General features: G+C 44.1%; 3 protein-coding genes across 5 annotated transcripts in view; 2 read left to right on the top strand and 1 right to left on the bottom strand.

The window, feature by feature from the left end:
• Positions 1-86: 86 nt before the first annotated feature.
• Positions 87-3,030, top strand: LOC117893071 (adenosylhomocysteinase-like 1). Its single transcript, XM_034799486.1, has 3 exons — positions 87-642; positions 1,351-1,800; positions 1,870-3,030. The coding sequence occupies exons 1-3, from the start codon at positions 118-120 to the stop codon at positions 2,461-2,463; spliced, it is 1,569 nt and encodes a 522-aa protein (XP_034655377.1). The 5' UTR covers positions 87-117; the 3' UTR covers positions 2,464-3,030.
• A 931-nt stretch (positions 3,031-3,961) lies between these two features.
• Positions 3,962-5,603, bottom strand: LOC117893076 (upstream activation factor subunit spp27). Of its 3 annotated transcripts, none has more exons than XR_004648777.1 (2): positions 4,530-5,601; positions 3,962-4,440 (listed from the first exon to the last, which is right to left on the bottom strand). XR_004648777.1 is itself a non-coding variant. In XM_034799494.1 (2 exons), exon 2 carries the CDS (start codon positions 5,321-5,323, stop codon positions 4,589-4,591), a length of 735 nt encoding a protein of 244 aa, XP_034655385.1. In that variant the 5' UTR covers positions 5,324-5,402; positions 5,486-5,603; the 3' UTR covers positions 3,962-4,588. The 3 variants fall into 3 exon arrangements, 1 of the variants encoding a protein (XP_034655385.1); XR_004648776.1 differs by having other exon boundaries at positions 3,962-4,416; XM_034799494.1 differs by having other exon boundaries at positions 3,962-5,402; positions 5,486-5,603.
• Positions 5,604-12,518: 6,915 nt separating this feature from the next.
• LOC117893068 overlaps positions 12,519-13,746 on the top strand; it is a 43,022-nt gene continuing 41,794 nt past the window's right edge. Inside the window, exon 1 of the mRNA XM_034799478.1 lies at positions 12,519-12,823. Within this exon, the coding sequence (XP_034655369.1) occupies positions 12,757-12,823 (67 nt within the window). The 5' untranslated portion in view covers positions 12,519-12,756. The remainder of the gene's footprint in view (positions 12,824-13,746) is intronic.

The raw sequence follows: 13,746 nt of genomic DNA, 5'->3' as shown, positions 1-13,746 counted from the left end.
TATCACGTGATAATTATCTGCGATTCGCATAGCACATCCATCCCCCACACACATCCTGCGGCCAGTTGTGTTTTTTACATAACAACAGCAGCAGCAGCGGCAGCAGAGGATTTATAAATGATGAACAACCTGGCGGATACGGTGGTGGTGGATCCCGGTTTCGGTGGCGGCGATAAGCAGCAGCTGGCCGTTGTACCACCTCAGGATGCCAGCGTTGTGGTGCCACCACCGCCCACCAAGCAATCGTCGGCGCTCAAGAAGACCAGCCGCTATCGCAGTCGCTCACTGAGCGCCTCCTCCACGGACTCCTTCAGCTCTGCCTCGTACACGGGCAGCAGTGAGGACGGCGACGATGTGCCGCCCCGCGAGAAGGTCCAAAAGAACACCAAAGGCAGCTCCGATTTTTGTGTGCGTAACATTGCGGCCCAGCATGCGTTTGGTCGCCGCGAGATCGAGATTGCCGAGCAGGAGATGCCCGGTATAATGGCGCTGCGCAAGCGTGCCGCCGAGGATAAGCCACTGAAGGATGCCAAAATTGTCGGCTGCACACACATCAATGCCCAGACAGCGGTGCTCATTGAAACACTGGTGGAGCTGGGTGCCAGCGTTCGCTGGGCTGCGTGCAACATTTACTCCACGCAAGTGAGTAGAAGTCTTCACTTGATCATCATCTCCCATAGTTCTGTCTCTTCCCTACTGCGTGGCGACAATTGTTGTCACGCAAAACGAAGCGCAGCACAAACAAATGATCAATCAAGCCATGTTAATCAATTAAGTGCGGGCTGTGGGTCCCCGCCGCAGCGGCTCAAGTGTTTGGCAATCGATGACGCGACGTTGCTGATAATTGATGTGCCCTGAATTGGGTCACACAACGCCAGGCGGGGGTACCATGATCACAGAGAGACATCTCCAAAAATCAAGGCTGGTGGCCCAACAACATCATCATGAGGATGGTGCCTCTCCTGGTGCCGTGGCCAATGCAATTAGCACAAGTCTCCCCGCCTCTAACCAGTTTATGGTTCGTCTAATGAAACGCCAGCCGACATGCCAAGGTTTTCCATTGGCTTTACGAGGCTTTATTTTATTTTTTGTTTTATCGAGAACTGCCATGACACGTTGTCACGCTGAATCAGAGAACCCCCACAGACCCCCCCTGTCATGTCAGCCCCTGTTCCATGTCCGTGGCACGGGGCTTATCAGACAAGTGCCCGTGCTTAAAGAGGGTGCAGCAATGGACTGGAAATAAGTTCCTAATCGTACTGATTTCCCCTGCCCCACAAGCCAACCCAAAACAAAGCCAAATATACGACCCCAACTGATTAATCACTCCGCTCTCTCTCCCCTCTGCAGAACGAAGTGGCCGCCGCTTTGGCAGAGTCCAACATACCCATTTTTGCCTGGCGCGGCGAGACGGAGGAGGATTTCTGGTGGTGCATCGATCGGTGTGTGAATGCCGAGAACTGGCAGCCCAACATGATACTGGACGATGGCGGCGATGCCACCCATCTGATGCTCAAGAAGTATCCCACAATGTTCAAGCTCGTCAAGGGCATTGTGGAGGAGAGCGTCACGGGCGTGCATCGTCTCTATCAGCTGTCCAAGGCGGGCAAGCTGACGGTACCCGCCATGAATGTCAACGATTCGGTGACCAAAACCAAATTCGATAACCTCTACAGCTGCAAGGAGTCCATATTGGACAGTTTGAAGCGCTCCACGGACGTCATGTTTGGCGGCAAGCAAGTCGTTGTCTGTGGCTATGGGGATGTGGGCAAGGGCTGTGCCCAGGCACTCAAGGGACAGGTGAGCAGCAAACACAGCAAAGACTACCCCAGAAGTCCTCTTCAACCTTTTTACGATGTTTCTTTGTAGGGCTGCATTGTGTACATCACAGAAATCGATCCGATATGCGCACTGCAGGCCAGCATGGATGGTTTCCGCGTGGTGAAGCTGAACGAGGTGATTCGCAATGTGGACATTGTGGTCACTGCCACCGGCAACAAGAATGTGGTGGTGCGCGAGCACATGGACAAGATGAAGAGCGGCTGCATTGTGAGCAATATGGGACACTCCAATACGGAAATCGATGTGAATGGGCTGCGCACGCCGGACCTCAACTGGGAGAAGGTGCGCTCGCAGGTGGATCACATTATTTGGCCGGAGGGCAAGTACATTATACTGCTGGCCGAGGGGCGACTGGTGAATCTGAGCTGTTCGAGCATTCCCTCCTTTGCGGTGTCCATCACATCGGCGACGCAGGCGCTGGCACTCATCGAGCTGTTCAATGCACCGCCCGGCCGCTACAAGTCCGATGTTTATTTGCTGCCCAAGAAGATGGATGAGTATGTGGCCAGCCTCCATCTGCCCACATTCGATGCACATCTGACGGAGCTGAGCGACGAGCAGGCCAAGTACATGGGCCTCAACAAGGCCGGTCCTTTCAAGCCCAATTATTATCGCTACTAAAAGGCGTTGCGCCAGGAGGAGGACAATAACAATAACAGCAGCAGCAACAGCGGGCAGCAACCAGCAACAATTAGAAGAAACAACGCCAACGAAAGTATTGTCTTTGCAAAAGTAAAACTATTTAAGAGAGAAGTCTGGACGGGAAATTGATGATGATGATGGATGATGGATGATTGAACGTGCGGAGGAACAGCCCTCTCGAAATTGTTGACAAGCACACACAGAAAACCAAACAACACACACACGCAAAAAGGAAGAGAACACATGAGGACACACAAAGTTACTATTACAAAATGTATTGCTTAGTTTAGCGAGTAGAGTATCCAATAATTCAGGCTCAAAATTGGCTGCGAGCACGGCTTACTGGGACACTGGAGCAGAAATTCAATTACTTAGTTTGCTTTTTAACCTAGCATTTAACGTTCTTTCCGTTTAGTATTTAGATTGCATTTTTGTGCGTATCTTTCGTTAACCAACACCCAACATGCACAACACTGCTGACCCCTGACCAACACTGCTCTCTCTCTCTATCTAACTATCTCTCTCTTTCGCTGCTTCATCCAAAATGTGAATCCCCCCAAAGAATTTAACAATTTGAAACGTTTTATTGCCGTTCTTTGAATTTATGTAACTACTACTATATGTATGTATGTGTATGTATATCTATATATAGACTTTCTTGTCGTATTCTTTACGTACTTAATTTGTTAAATGTTTTATGTTCGCCACCCCCCCGGGCACCTATTCGTAGTTTGGTATCGTTTTCGTTGAGCGTCCGAAAAAAAAGTTAATTGAAAAAGCAGTGCAAAAAGTAATTCCATTTATTCAATTATATACACGCGCTGGCATATACATATTTATACACATATATATATATATCAGATCCAGAATATATATACACGCGCATATACACACCCATATGCATATTAATGAGAACTTTATGTATAAAGAATACAAAAAGTCTAAAAGCGAATTAAAAACTGAAAAAGTGTTTGTAAGAAGTTTTGTGAGAAATGGAAAAACAATAATAATAAAAAAAGGCATTCTTTATTGAGCAATGATAAGAGACGGGGGTTTTTTGGAAGGTGTGGGAAGGGATATATTATAAATCTTAGCAGAGAATTTCCTAGTGTCATTCTATCTGTGGAATAGCTAATTTGGAGCAGTGTAAAGTAATGGTTCAATCTTGTGCCACAGCTCCCAAAGCGGCTAGTACTGGTTCCAGTGATGATCTTTCTGGAATTTCAACGCTTGCAGTTTCGAAGCGCTAAGCCAGAAAAAAGTAGCCATTCACTTATGGGAAATTGAAACAAGAGTCGCCTCAGCTGCATCGCAGTGGAGCTACCCTCTTCCCATGATAATGTTTATAAGAAATACTCATATTCCTGAGAATCGCTTCCCCCACAGCCAAACATTTCCCCCGCATAGACAAACACACAGAGTGGAAAATATCTTTTCATCAATGTTTATATTATATTCAGATGCATGATGGCTCGTCTACTATTTCAAAGTTTATTCTTGATATTATATGCCTTAAAATTGTTTTTGTGTTTCTTTGATTTTGTTTATAAAATGTAAATTACACGAGTACGTTACACAAAAAAATTATACACTTTTTTCATTCATTCATTCTTCATCTTTATGCATTGCGTTGCATTTGTTGTTACAATTCGTTTTTGTTATAATTTGTATGTATAATTAAAATGCCGTAGACTACATAAAAATGGTTCTGTAGATGCGTCTTAATTAAGGTTTTAATGCTAAACACATTGCTGCTGTGGTCAACCCCACACCAGCAGAGTGGATGGGTCGTCATTATAGTCATTGAAGTCCACCGTGCGTGAGTGCGTGTCCTGGTCCTCGTCCTAGTCCTGGGTCGTCGCTGTCTACATCGCGTAAAAATAAGTCTTAAAAGATTGGAACAGAGCCGAAAGTGTTTTTTGCGTGACGTGACTGAAGAGAAAAAAAGGGAAAAAACTAAACTAATATTTAGCGATGCGATGCAGAAGAGATGTCTGTGTGTGTGTGCTGTGTATTTGTGTGTCTGGTTGGTGGTGCATGCTGACCGTTTGCATCTGGATGGGTTCTGGGTGGAGTGTGCTCTTCCTATCCTCCTCCTCCCGCCTTAGTCAAGGAAATGCGGCTTGAGGTGCTTCAACATTCCAAAGGTGCGGAATCGTCGGATCTTCATGACCTTCATCAGCTCCTCGTCACAGATGGCAAACTGCTTGTTCTTCGGATCGTACAGATCACGCTCCTTGATGATGGCCCACACCTTCTTGACCACCTCGTGACGCGGCAGCGAGGGTGCGCCCATGAGGGCGGACAGCTCGGGCGAGAGATTGTAGGCGCGGGTGAAGCCGGTGCTCTTGCGTGGTGCACCCGTGGCGGAAGTACCGGCGGACTTGGCCTTCTTCTTTGCGGGCGGCTTCTTGACCACCTCGTAGTCAGAATCGGAGCCGGCATCGCTTTCGGTGCCCGAATCGTCGGCATTCAGTGTCTTGCGCTTCTTCTTGGGCGCCTTGTGCTTGGTGGGCTGTGGCCGCTTCTTCTGAACCGGCTTCTTCTTGGCCTTCTCCTCCTCGCTGCTGCTGGCAGACTCCTCCTCGCTGGGCTCACTCTCATCATCCGGATCGGCATCGGGATCCTTGTCATCGTCATCATCCTCCTCCTCGTCCTGCTGCTCGTTTATCACCTCCATGACAATCTTATCGAACTCTTTCTTGCGGCCGAGCAGCGAGCAATTGAGTTTCCCCTCCACCTGCTCGCGCACCCGCTTGGCCGAAATGGTGGCCAGATCGGCATCCTTTAGCACCGCCTGCACTTCGCGGCGCAGGTCCTCGCTGGAAATGTCAGACATCTTGTTCTTGTTCTTCTTGTTGTTTTGCTGTAGACGCGCACAGGGCCCCCCTTCCTTCTTCAGACACGTTTCTGCGACACTGCTTGTGGATCGGGTGGCACGTGCAGGTGGAATTAGTTGGGGCTAGGTCGGTGTTAGGCTTGGGTGCGAACTGCTGCTCACCCGTGTGGCTGCTTTTGGCTCAATTTTCACCTCTCTTTGACGATTTTTTCTTTCAGTTAAGCGGTTCTTGCGTTTTTTTTCTTTATCCGGCGTCTGTATACCAGTGTGACCAGTGTGACCGCGGACTTATCGATAAAATATATCGCACTTCCCTCAAAAATATTCCGAAAAATACCATGTCATTTTAAGAATATACCGTAAATATACCGTCGTTTCCTCGATTTTACTATTATATTCAATGTTACCAGCAAATTAGAACTCTCAGCGCTAAAGCCCAGTACTCAGAAACGCAAAATATTCTTGCGACAGAATCAGGGATGATATTCCAATACAAACGATAAGAAATCAACCCTGCCTCTTGATCAACAAAAAATGTTGTCGCAAGAATTTAATTTTTAACGGGTTTCATTTTGTGAACAAACACAAAGCAGTGGACCCAGAGAGCATACACAGAGCGATATATAATAGCACTTTCTGTCGCAAGAATATTTTGCGTGTCTGAGTACTGGGTAACTAGTAGCTATTATTTTATCCAATTCATTAATCAATTTTCTACAAGATTGCCTAGTTTTCATGGCACCACAGATGGTGCCAATTGAAAACGAGATTAAATCCATTATTAAATTAAGGAATATCGTTTTTTGTAAATAAAACTATAATTTTTATAAATATTTGAAAAAATAACTGATGGCAAATTAATTTCAGCTTTGTTACGGCCACGTACGGTCATATTGCGCGATTGCGAGTTCGGTTCATTTATTGGAACCAACAACTGAACCGAACTGACGCGAACTAAGTTCACGCGTATTTGTTGTTTCACACAAAAGTTTTAATAAAATAAACATTTAATAACTCTTAACGCTCAAGCCAACGCTCTAGTTCGGGTCATAGATGTTTAACCAGTGCCCCCCGTTGACAGTGCCACGCTACGTGCCGCGTAATCTCCCCGAACTCCACCAGCTGCAGCAACAATAACAATCGCTGGGCTGGCGACCAATAAAAAGAAAAATAGCAGCAACAACTACAGCTACAACTACAACTACAACAGCAAGAACAACATAAATCTAGCGCTGAGGTAATTTTGCCATTTTTTGTTTATTTAAATATAGATAGCACCAGCCATAGCATAATGCGGTGCGTGTGTAAGAGTGTGCGTGCCGCCAGTGCCGTGCCACAGTGCGTGTGCTCTCTTTCCTAAGTTTGATATTTGGGTGCAACCTGGAGCTTCTGCAGTGATTTTTTATGCTGTTCTCTTATTTTGTTGCATATTTAATGCAATTTGTGTATCTTTCCAAACTTATTTACAGTTATGTATGTGTATATGTATGTCTGGTGCGTGTCATGTGGCTCTTCTTCTTGTACTTGTATTCCGTTTTGTGGCTCTGATTCGCGTCTTTGTTTTGCCGGCGTTTTGGATGCCTTGCCTTTGTTGGTGTTGCTTTTGTGACGCCCAGCCCTTTTTCTTGTCTGATTCGCACAGTAGGAGTAAAACCCAATTGGAACGCATACTAAAGAAAATACCAAATACAATATCACTTCAACACATTCTTATTGGAACGAGAAAAGTTGTATAAAACATTATTTTCTATACATTTCAGTAGGTATACAAATCATAGCAGCCTCTCTTCTCAATATCACGAAATTGAATCTGTGAACAAGGCGAATAAATCACACCTGAATGTTCAGCGGGGGGTGGTGGCACCTGCTGCAATATATAGAAAAATATCCAATAAAATGGACTCCACCGTCCCCCCCTTTGGCAGCTGTTGTGGAGGCGTCGGCGGTTTCGGTGTCAGTCAGTCTCTTGGCCATTTTCATTTTATGGGTTTGTGTGTGTGTGTGTGTTTTCCGCTGTAAAACCGCGGATATAACACGGAATGTGGTATGTTGAATGCACCATCTCCCCTGTCAAACGGTAGTTCTGCATATCAGATAAATGCAATTTAATCCATTTTGCGATAAGCATTGCCGCTCAGATAATTATTTATTGAGTTTTTGTAGTTGTGTGTGATTCAAAGGCGGGTAACAGTGACGTCATTGTGTTCTGGGGGCATGCTTGCATTGTTATCTCCTTTTTGCCGTTGCCCCTTTGTATCTGCTTTACGCTTTGTGGATGTTTAACCAGGGTTCCGGGAAAGAGCAGGGCTGGAGAATGATCGAAAAAAGGGAAAGAGAGTACGCGCCTTGACATTTGGATTCTCAGAGCGGGGATTCAGCTTCAGCTTGTGAGATCCAAAAAGGTAGTGTAATCAATAGTCGCCTTTTAGTTTCATTCTAGAACTACTTGACTTGTTCTCTTGTCATACATTCGGTTATCTTAGTATACAAATGTATATGTACGACACTCTGTAACATTATTAGCCGATCTGAATATTTATTTATTGCAGCGCCTGTGCCTCCCGTTGCTTGTCAGGCGATTTTCTTAGTGTTTTTTGTTGTTGTGGCTCTTGCGGCTGGCTGTCGTCGCTATACAGTGCCTGTGGAGTAGTTTTCTTCACCCCCCTACCTGTTGCTCGGCCACCACCCACTAGTTTGTGGGCATACTTTTGGCCAACAGTGTCACACCACCAGACGGACAGATTTAATATTTCAGAATTGTTTTTTCCATTTTTTTCCCCCATTTCTTTCTTTCTTGTTGTGTACCAATTAGATGTTCTTGGCATAGTTTTTTCTTTCTTTCGTATTTCCAAGCGATCTAACATTGCTCATTTAAGTAATCACATAAATTATCGTAGATTATGAAATCAGCAGGGGGCGGAGTGTTAGTGTTTTTGGGGAGAGGAACATTCTAGAGAAGGAAAGGAGACGAAGAGGTTAAGAGTCGTTGAAGGCTTGCATTTTAAATGGTGTTGAAGGTGAAAATTAATCGAACCGATAATTTTAAATGTGAAAGTCGATTGCCTTTCGATGTGGAAAACTAAGAAAATCCTTCACCTGTGCAGTTCAAATCAATTGTTTTCACCTTCCTTCCAATGCCACCACCCGCTGCAAATACCTCTTCCGCCCTCCCTTCTATACCTAGACTAACTGCAGCGTTTCGATCTCTAAATATCTCTTGATATTTCCCCCTGCTGTCTTGCAGACAATTCGATCTTTTGTTTATAGCTGCTTTAAAAACTAAATGCTCGCCGTTTCGTCATTATGAAACGACGTCAAAGTAAACGGCAAGGCAGCAGCAGCAGCAGAAACAACAAAAACTTTCGCACGGTGAAAAATGTTTTTCAAATTTTCAAAAAGAAAGAAAGGAAAAAACTTTTCTCGCCCACACCAAAAATCTGACGCGCTCGATTTGTGTGTGTGTTTGTGTGTGTGCCTGGGTGTTTGTTTCTTATATATTTGTTTTATGCTACCAGCTTTATAATTTATGCACAAAGAAAATAAAAAAATAAATAAGCAAAATGTTGCCTGCATTATTAAGACGTTCGAGAATGGATTGGCGGAGGTTTTGCTTTTTGTTTTTTTCTTTTTGGCCGGAAAGTGAATGCGAATGCTGGCACAGTGGGCCATAAAAGTCATCCCACTCATAACTCAGGCGATGCTAAACTATTTGGCAAAGTGTGACCCTGGGCAAGGTGCTTGACAGTGGATGCCACACAGTGTGGCAGTGTCAGGCAACAATTAAACATTCTCGTAGAGGCAGTGTGGTCAGTGCACAGTATGTGCATATCTTTTTATTATGTTTCTAGCATGTGCATCCATAAATTTTCAGCATCCGCATCCACCTCCACTAGACGCTCGCGAAATTTCGCGAATTTTGCAAATAAATTCCCTTTTTTTTTTTTTTGCAAATTTGTTTGGGCAATTCGTTTGTCCCTGACATTGCACTTGCATGCAGCATGGAAATTGTGGATATGGAAAATGCAAATGGCAAACATTTCCAAAGAAATATTGCCTCACTTTTGTTTATGACAATTTCTGTTTTGAAGGCCGTTTTCTCTCCAAGCCAAGAAGCCGGGAAATGGGCGGAGAATCGAAGGCAAACATGATTTGTGTTAGACAGTGCGTATCGTGAGTGTAAAAGCATAAGATGGGAGGCTTTCAAGTGTATTAAATAAGTTTTGGTGGGAGTTGACATCATTTATGGGTGAGAAATCCCATTGGTAAGGCAGAATTTCCCATTTGGAGGATCATTTTAGTAGCCTTCATTCGTTATCGATTATAAACCCTTAGAAGGAAAGTTATGAAAATAATTATCAACAGCATAAGCATTCAAAATTTCCATTTGTAATGAAAATCTACCACCTCGGAAGCCTTCAAAGTCTAAGAATGTGTACAAAATGTGAACTGAAATAGTTATAAACAGAGTTGCTATCATTGTCCCCTTGTCATCTAATGCCTACAATTCTGATAGGTGGTGTAGTCGGGCATAGTTCTTTGGATTCTTTGAATATGCCCACGTACGAGTAAAGCCGTCATAAAACACGCCCCCACAGCCATGACACAATCGTGAGAGATGCGCGGTGGCTGCCGGGTAATCCTTCCTCTCCCTAATAGCCCCCCTGGGAGGCAGAGCCATCTATTGACGTTCCCAATTTGGCCATAAATTTGAACAAAATATAGTAGAAAATTCTCTGTGCGCTTTCCTAGTTCTCTACGCCAGTACACCCGGCTGTGTCGCCAAAAGTCAGAGGCTGAGTCAATTTTCGTATTTTTAGTTGCTCGATTTTTGATGGTATTTTTAGGGGGTTGGGGCCTGCTGTGGGGTAAAGTGGGGGTTGGCTCTTACTCTATTAAATGAATATTTTTCTATTTGCAAATAAAAAAAAATATATGTTTTTGTGCTAAATTTAAACAAAATTAGTTGTCGCCTGAATCTAAATTTAAAACTGAAAGTATTTGCAATTTACTTTGATTTTTTCCCCGATTGCCTCCGTGCATTCCGTGTCCGGCCGCAAATCAATTGTTGGGGAGGGAAAATCGAAAGAGAAAATGGGGTCTACGGGTCAGAGATTAGTCATGCAGGTGGTTCTCTGCTCTCTGTAGATCATTCTCTCTATTTCGATAGCAATTTTCAATTTGATTTCATGTTTAGAAATACTTAAACGGCAATAAATTATATCTTTATGTCTGGAATTTTGGCTTCCCAATTTGTGAATTTGTTTATTGGCCTGCGAATTATGCTGCAGATTGAGCGAAAGTTTTTCTCATCTCAAGGTCATATTTGAAATGGGAAAGGATTTCATCTGCAGTTAAGATCTGTTCTTGTGGAAAGGGGAGGGATCTTTCTTGGATGCGTGCCAAAATAATATACTTATATGATTTCCATTTGTTGTTCCTTTGGTGGCACAAAAACATGTATTAATGTGTCTGAAAATGGTTGAGTAAATTCGTATAAATTATGTTTCGAGACATATCCCAAAGGTTAGGAAACCATATATTAAAAAAATATGCTAAAATTGATTAAAATTGTTTTCAATTATCTATAAGGTTATATTTGGAAATAATTGTTTGTGCGGGTCGTTAAACTGTGAGTCTTAGATCCTCTTATTTGTAACACTTGAGTTCTCTCTTTAGAGTTTAACTATTGGTAAAAAACTACTCCGATTTAAAGCAAACATATCGGAAATCCAGAGTAATTCTGCGAAATACTTATCCTAAAAACGTTTCTATTATATAAACCTACTTGAACCTTCAACCAAATAATATTTTGCAATCATTTAAAAACCATTTAACGCCTGGCCTTATGGCAGCCAAGGTTTTAGCCAAATTGTGCGATTGTCATTTGCAATTATCGTTCAATACCTTAACCCAGCAAACCAGAGACCAAAGGCCTTTCTTCCCGAAAGCTCCTCACCCCCTCAAAAAACGATTAGATACTAAGTGCTCGGACACACGTGCCTTGACCCAGAAACCCACTTAACCGACGATCCCCCCGAACCCGCGGAGCCTAACGGATGATCCTGAATGCCCGACCAAGCGGAGAACTCGCTCTCCGGCGTGTAGGGTGCACGAAACGGCCAGCAGCAGACCGAAGTAGAACTTTTTGTTTTTTCTAAAAAACTTTTTCGAAATTAAGAGCCGTGCGCCGATCTTTCAGAGAGCGAGAGAGTATGCCGTACGGGTTCTATTTTCGAAAATACGTTTTCGAAATTGAGAGAGAGATTCGGCAGGGAGAAACACAAAGGAGGAGTGTGAGAGATGTGGAGAGAGATTGAGGGAGAGAGCGAAAGATCCGTTTGTGTTGTTTGTGTAGAAAATGTGAAAGTTCATTGTTTCATTGAGGAACAAATTGTTGAAAAAGATTTTTGGATGTGCCCGCAAGCCAGCCGATGCCCACGGCAAAATTATCTAACATTTTGCTCGAGAGAATTTTCGAAAATGTTGTTCGTTACGTTTTCGAAATGAAAGCGCCGCCGTATCCGTGTGTGTCCGTGTCGGTGTCTGTCCGTCCGTCTGCTTCTGCTGCTGCGGCTGCTGCTGCTCGGGCATTCGAAATGGGAGCAGTGTGGCGTGCGCCTGGCCGTGTGTCTGCTCAGTGGTCTCTGCGGAGGTTTCACGTTTGAACGTCTCCTCCCGAAACAAAAACGAACACACAACAATTTCCACGGACAAAAAAGCGCAATGTGAAAGCCAAAAAAAAAATAAAAAAGACTAGAAATAGCCTGGCGTGACGTCCCACACACAGACGACAAGACAGACAGCATTCAGAGCAAGCAGAGAAGAGCATTCAGCATTCAGCATTCAACATAACACATCAACAACATCCCAACATCAGTAGCAGACGAAAGCGTACCGCGTGAGGATCGCCCCAGATAACCGTAAAAAGCAAAAGCAAAAAGTGTTAACCCAATACCGACCGATCGATGAATACGCCAACATTCCATATAGCAGCCGCAACAGCAGCAAACAGCAAAACAAACGAAACGGAGGAAAACCTGTAGAAAATACGGATACAGATTTTTCGGCATCGAAACGGAACTTGACCTGACCCACAGGTGGTTCCAGTCACAGAACGAATATCCTGCCCCAAAAACAACACTCGTGAGTGTGAATCCCGCGCGTGTGTGTGTGCGCGTGTCTATAAAGAAAGTGTCGTGGAAGTGGATAGCATAAAAATTTCTATTGATGCGAGTTCGAGTTCGAGTGAGATATTAAGTGATGTGCTGCCATCCATCCCGCCAACAGACGACGACAGTCGTGGTGTGACGTCCGTGCCCCTCCCCAGTCATACAACAAAAAGGAGGCGCTGGACGACAGAGGACTCGCCGGACTCTATACGCTCCAGTTGGTGTTGCAAGTGCAAGTGTTGCGGCGCAAAAGGGCTGGGGACGATGCCGGTCATTGCCGATGCCGATGCCAGCGATGAGCCACCAGCAAAATGTTGCAAACATTGTGAGGGTATGCCTAGATCTTACAATCCATCCACCTTTAGTATACAATACGTACAATATACATATCTCCCTCTCTCTCTCTCTCTCTTTCTCTCGTAAACAAAAACAAAACAAAAATCGAAAAGAGAAAAGTGCAACGCGAAGGAAAGTTCACTAACCGTTTCCCAGGGGGGGCATATATCCGCCGATCCACCGGCAATTAACTTCGACCCAAAATCCAAACACAATTGAAAGATTTATGCGTAATTTCATTCCCTCTCCCTTACTCACTCTTGCCGTCTCCTTTACACACTATAGTGGCGTCTCCTTCTCGCCAGTCTGCTGTCCTCTCTTGAGTGACTTGAACTGGCATTAACTTTGGTCTCTGGCCGCCCCCGAGGCCCCAAGCATAGCATTTGTTTGTTTTAAATTTTGATTGTTGCCACTGCCACTGCCACTGCTGCTCCCCAGGGCAATTGCCGGGCACTTAGTTTTTCCTACTAGAACATGAAAACCCGCTGACGCGTCTACTTAAAATTTTCTTTTGGTCTGAAATCCATGACAGCCAACGGCTGTAGGCCTCTAAATTAGCTAACACAAATTTAGGTTTTTCCTTTATTTTTTTGCGAGCATTTTTGACAGCATAAAAATTTGTTACGGAAATGTCAAAATATGTTTGTTTTTTTGGAGGGGCAGGTAATTATGATGGTACATTTTCGAATTATTTTTAATATATTTAGAGCGGTTCAAAGATTATGTGGAGAAATATAATGGTTTGAGGATTTTATAAGAAAAATTATTTTAATAAATCTTTTTGCCTCTCCACTCTTTTGATATTTTTCGCCCAGTGTGGCTTGGCTTAGTTTTCTTCCCAAAAATGTATTGTGTAGATCCGCGATTTGTGCGTTTTCTCAGGGAAACGCTACCGAAAATATGCTTCATAGAGTATCA

This window comes from Drosophila subobscura, chromosome J (assembly GCF_008121235.1).
Source record: "Drosophila subobscura isolate 14011-0131.10 chromosome J, UCBerk_Dsub_1.0, whole genome shotgun sequence".
Lineage (NCBI taxonomy): Eukaryota > Metazoa > Arthropoda > Insecta > Diptera > Drosophilidae > Drosophila > Drosophila subobscura.
This window is presented reverse-complemented; position numbering and strand designations above follow the sequence as displayed.

Coding starts and splice junctions, on each gene's coding strand:
- LOC117893071 (XM_034799486.1), top strand. CDS start 118: ATGATGAACAACCTGGCGGATACGGTGGTGGTGGATCCCGGTTTCGGT. Junction 643..1,350: donor GCAACATTTACTCCACGCAA/GTGAGTAGAAGT, acceptor TCCCCTCTGCAG/AACGAAGTGGCCGCCGCTTT. Junction 1,801..1,869: donor CCCAGGCACTCAAGGGACAG/GTGAGCAGCAAA, acceptor GTTTCTTTGTAG/GGCTGCATTGTGTACATCAC.
- LOC117893076 (XM_034799494.1), bottom strand. CDS start 5,323: ATGTCTGACATTTCCAGCGAGGACCTGCGCCGCGAAGTGCAGGCGGTG.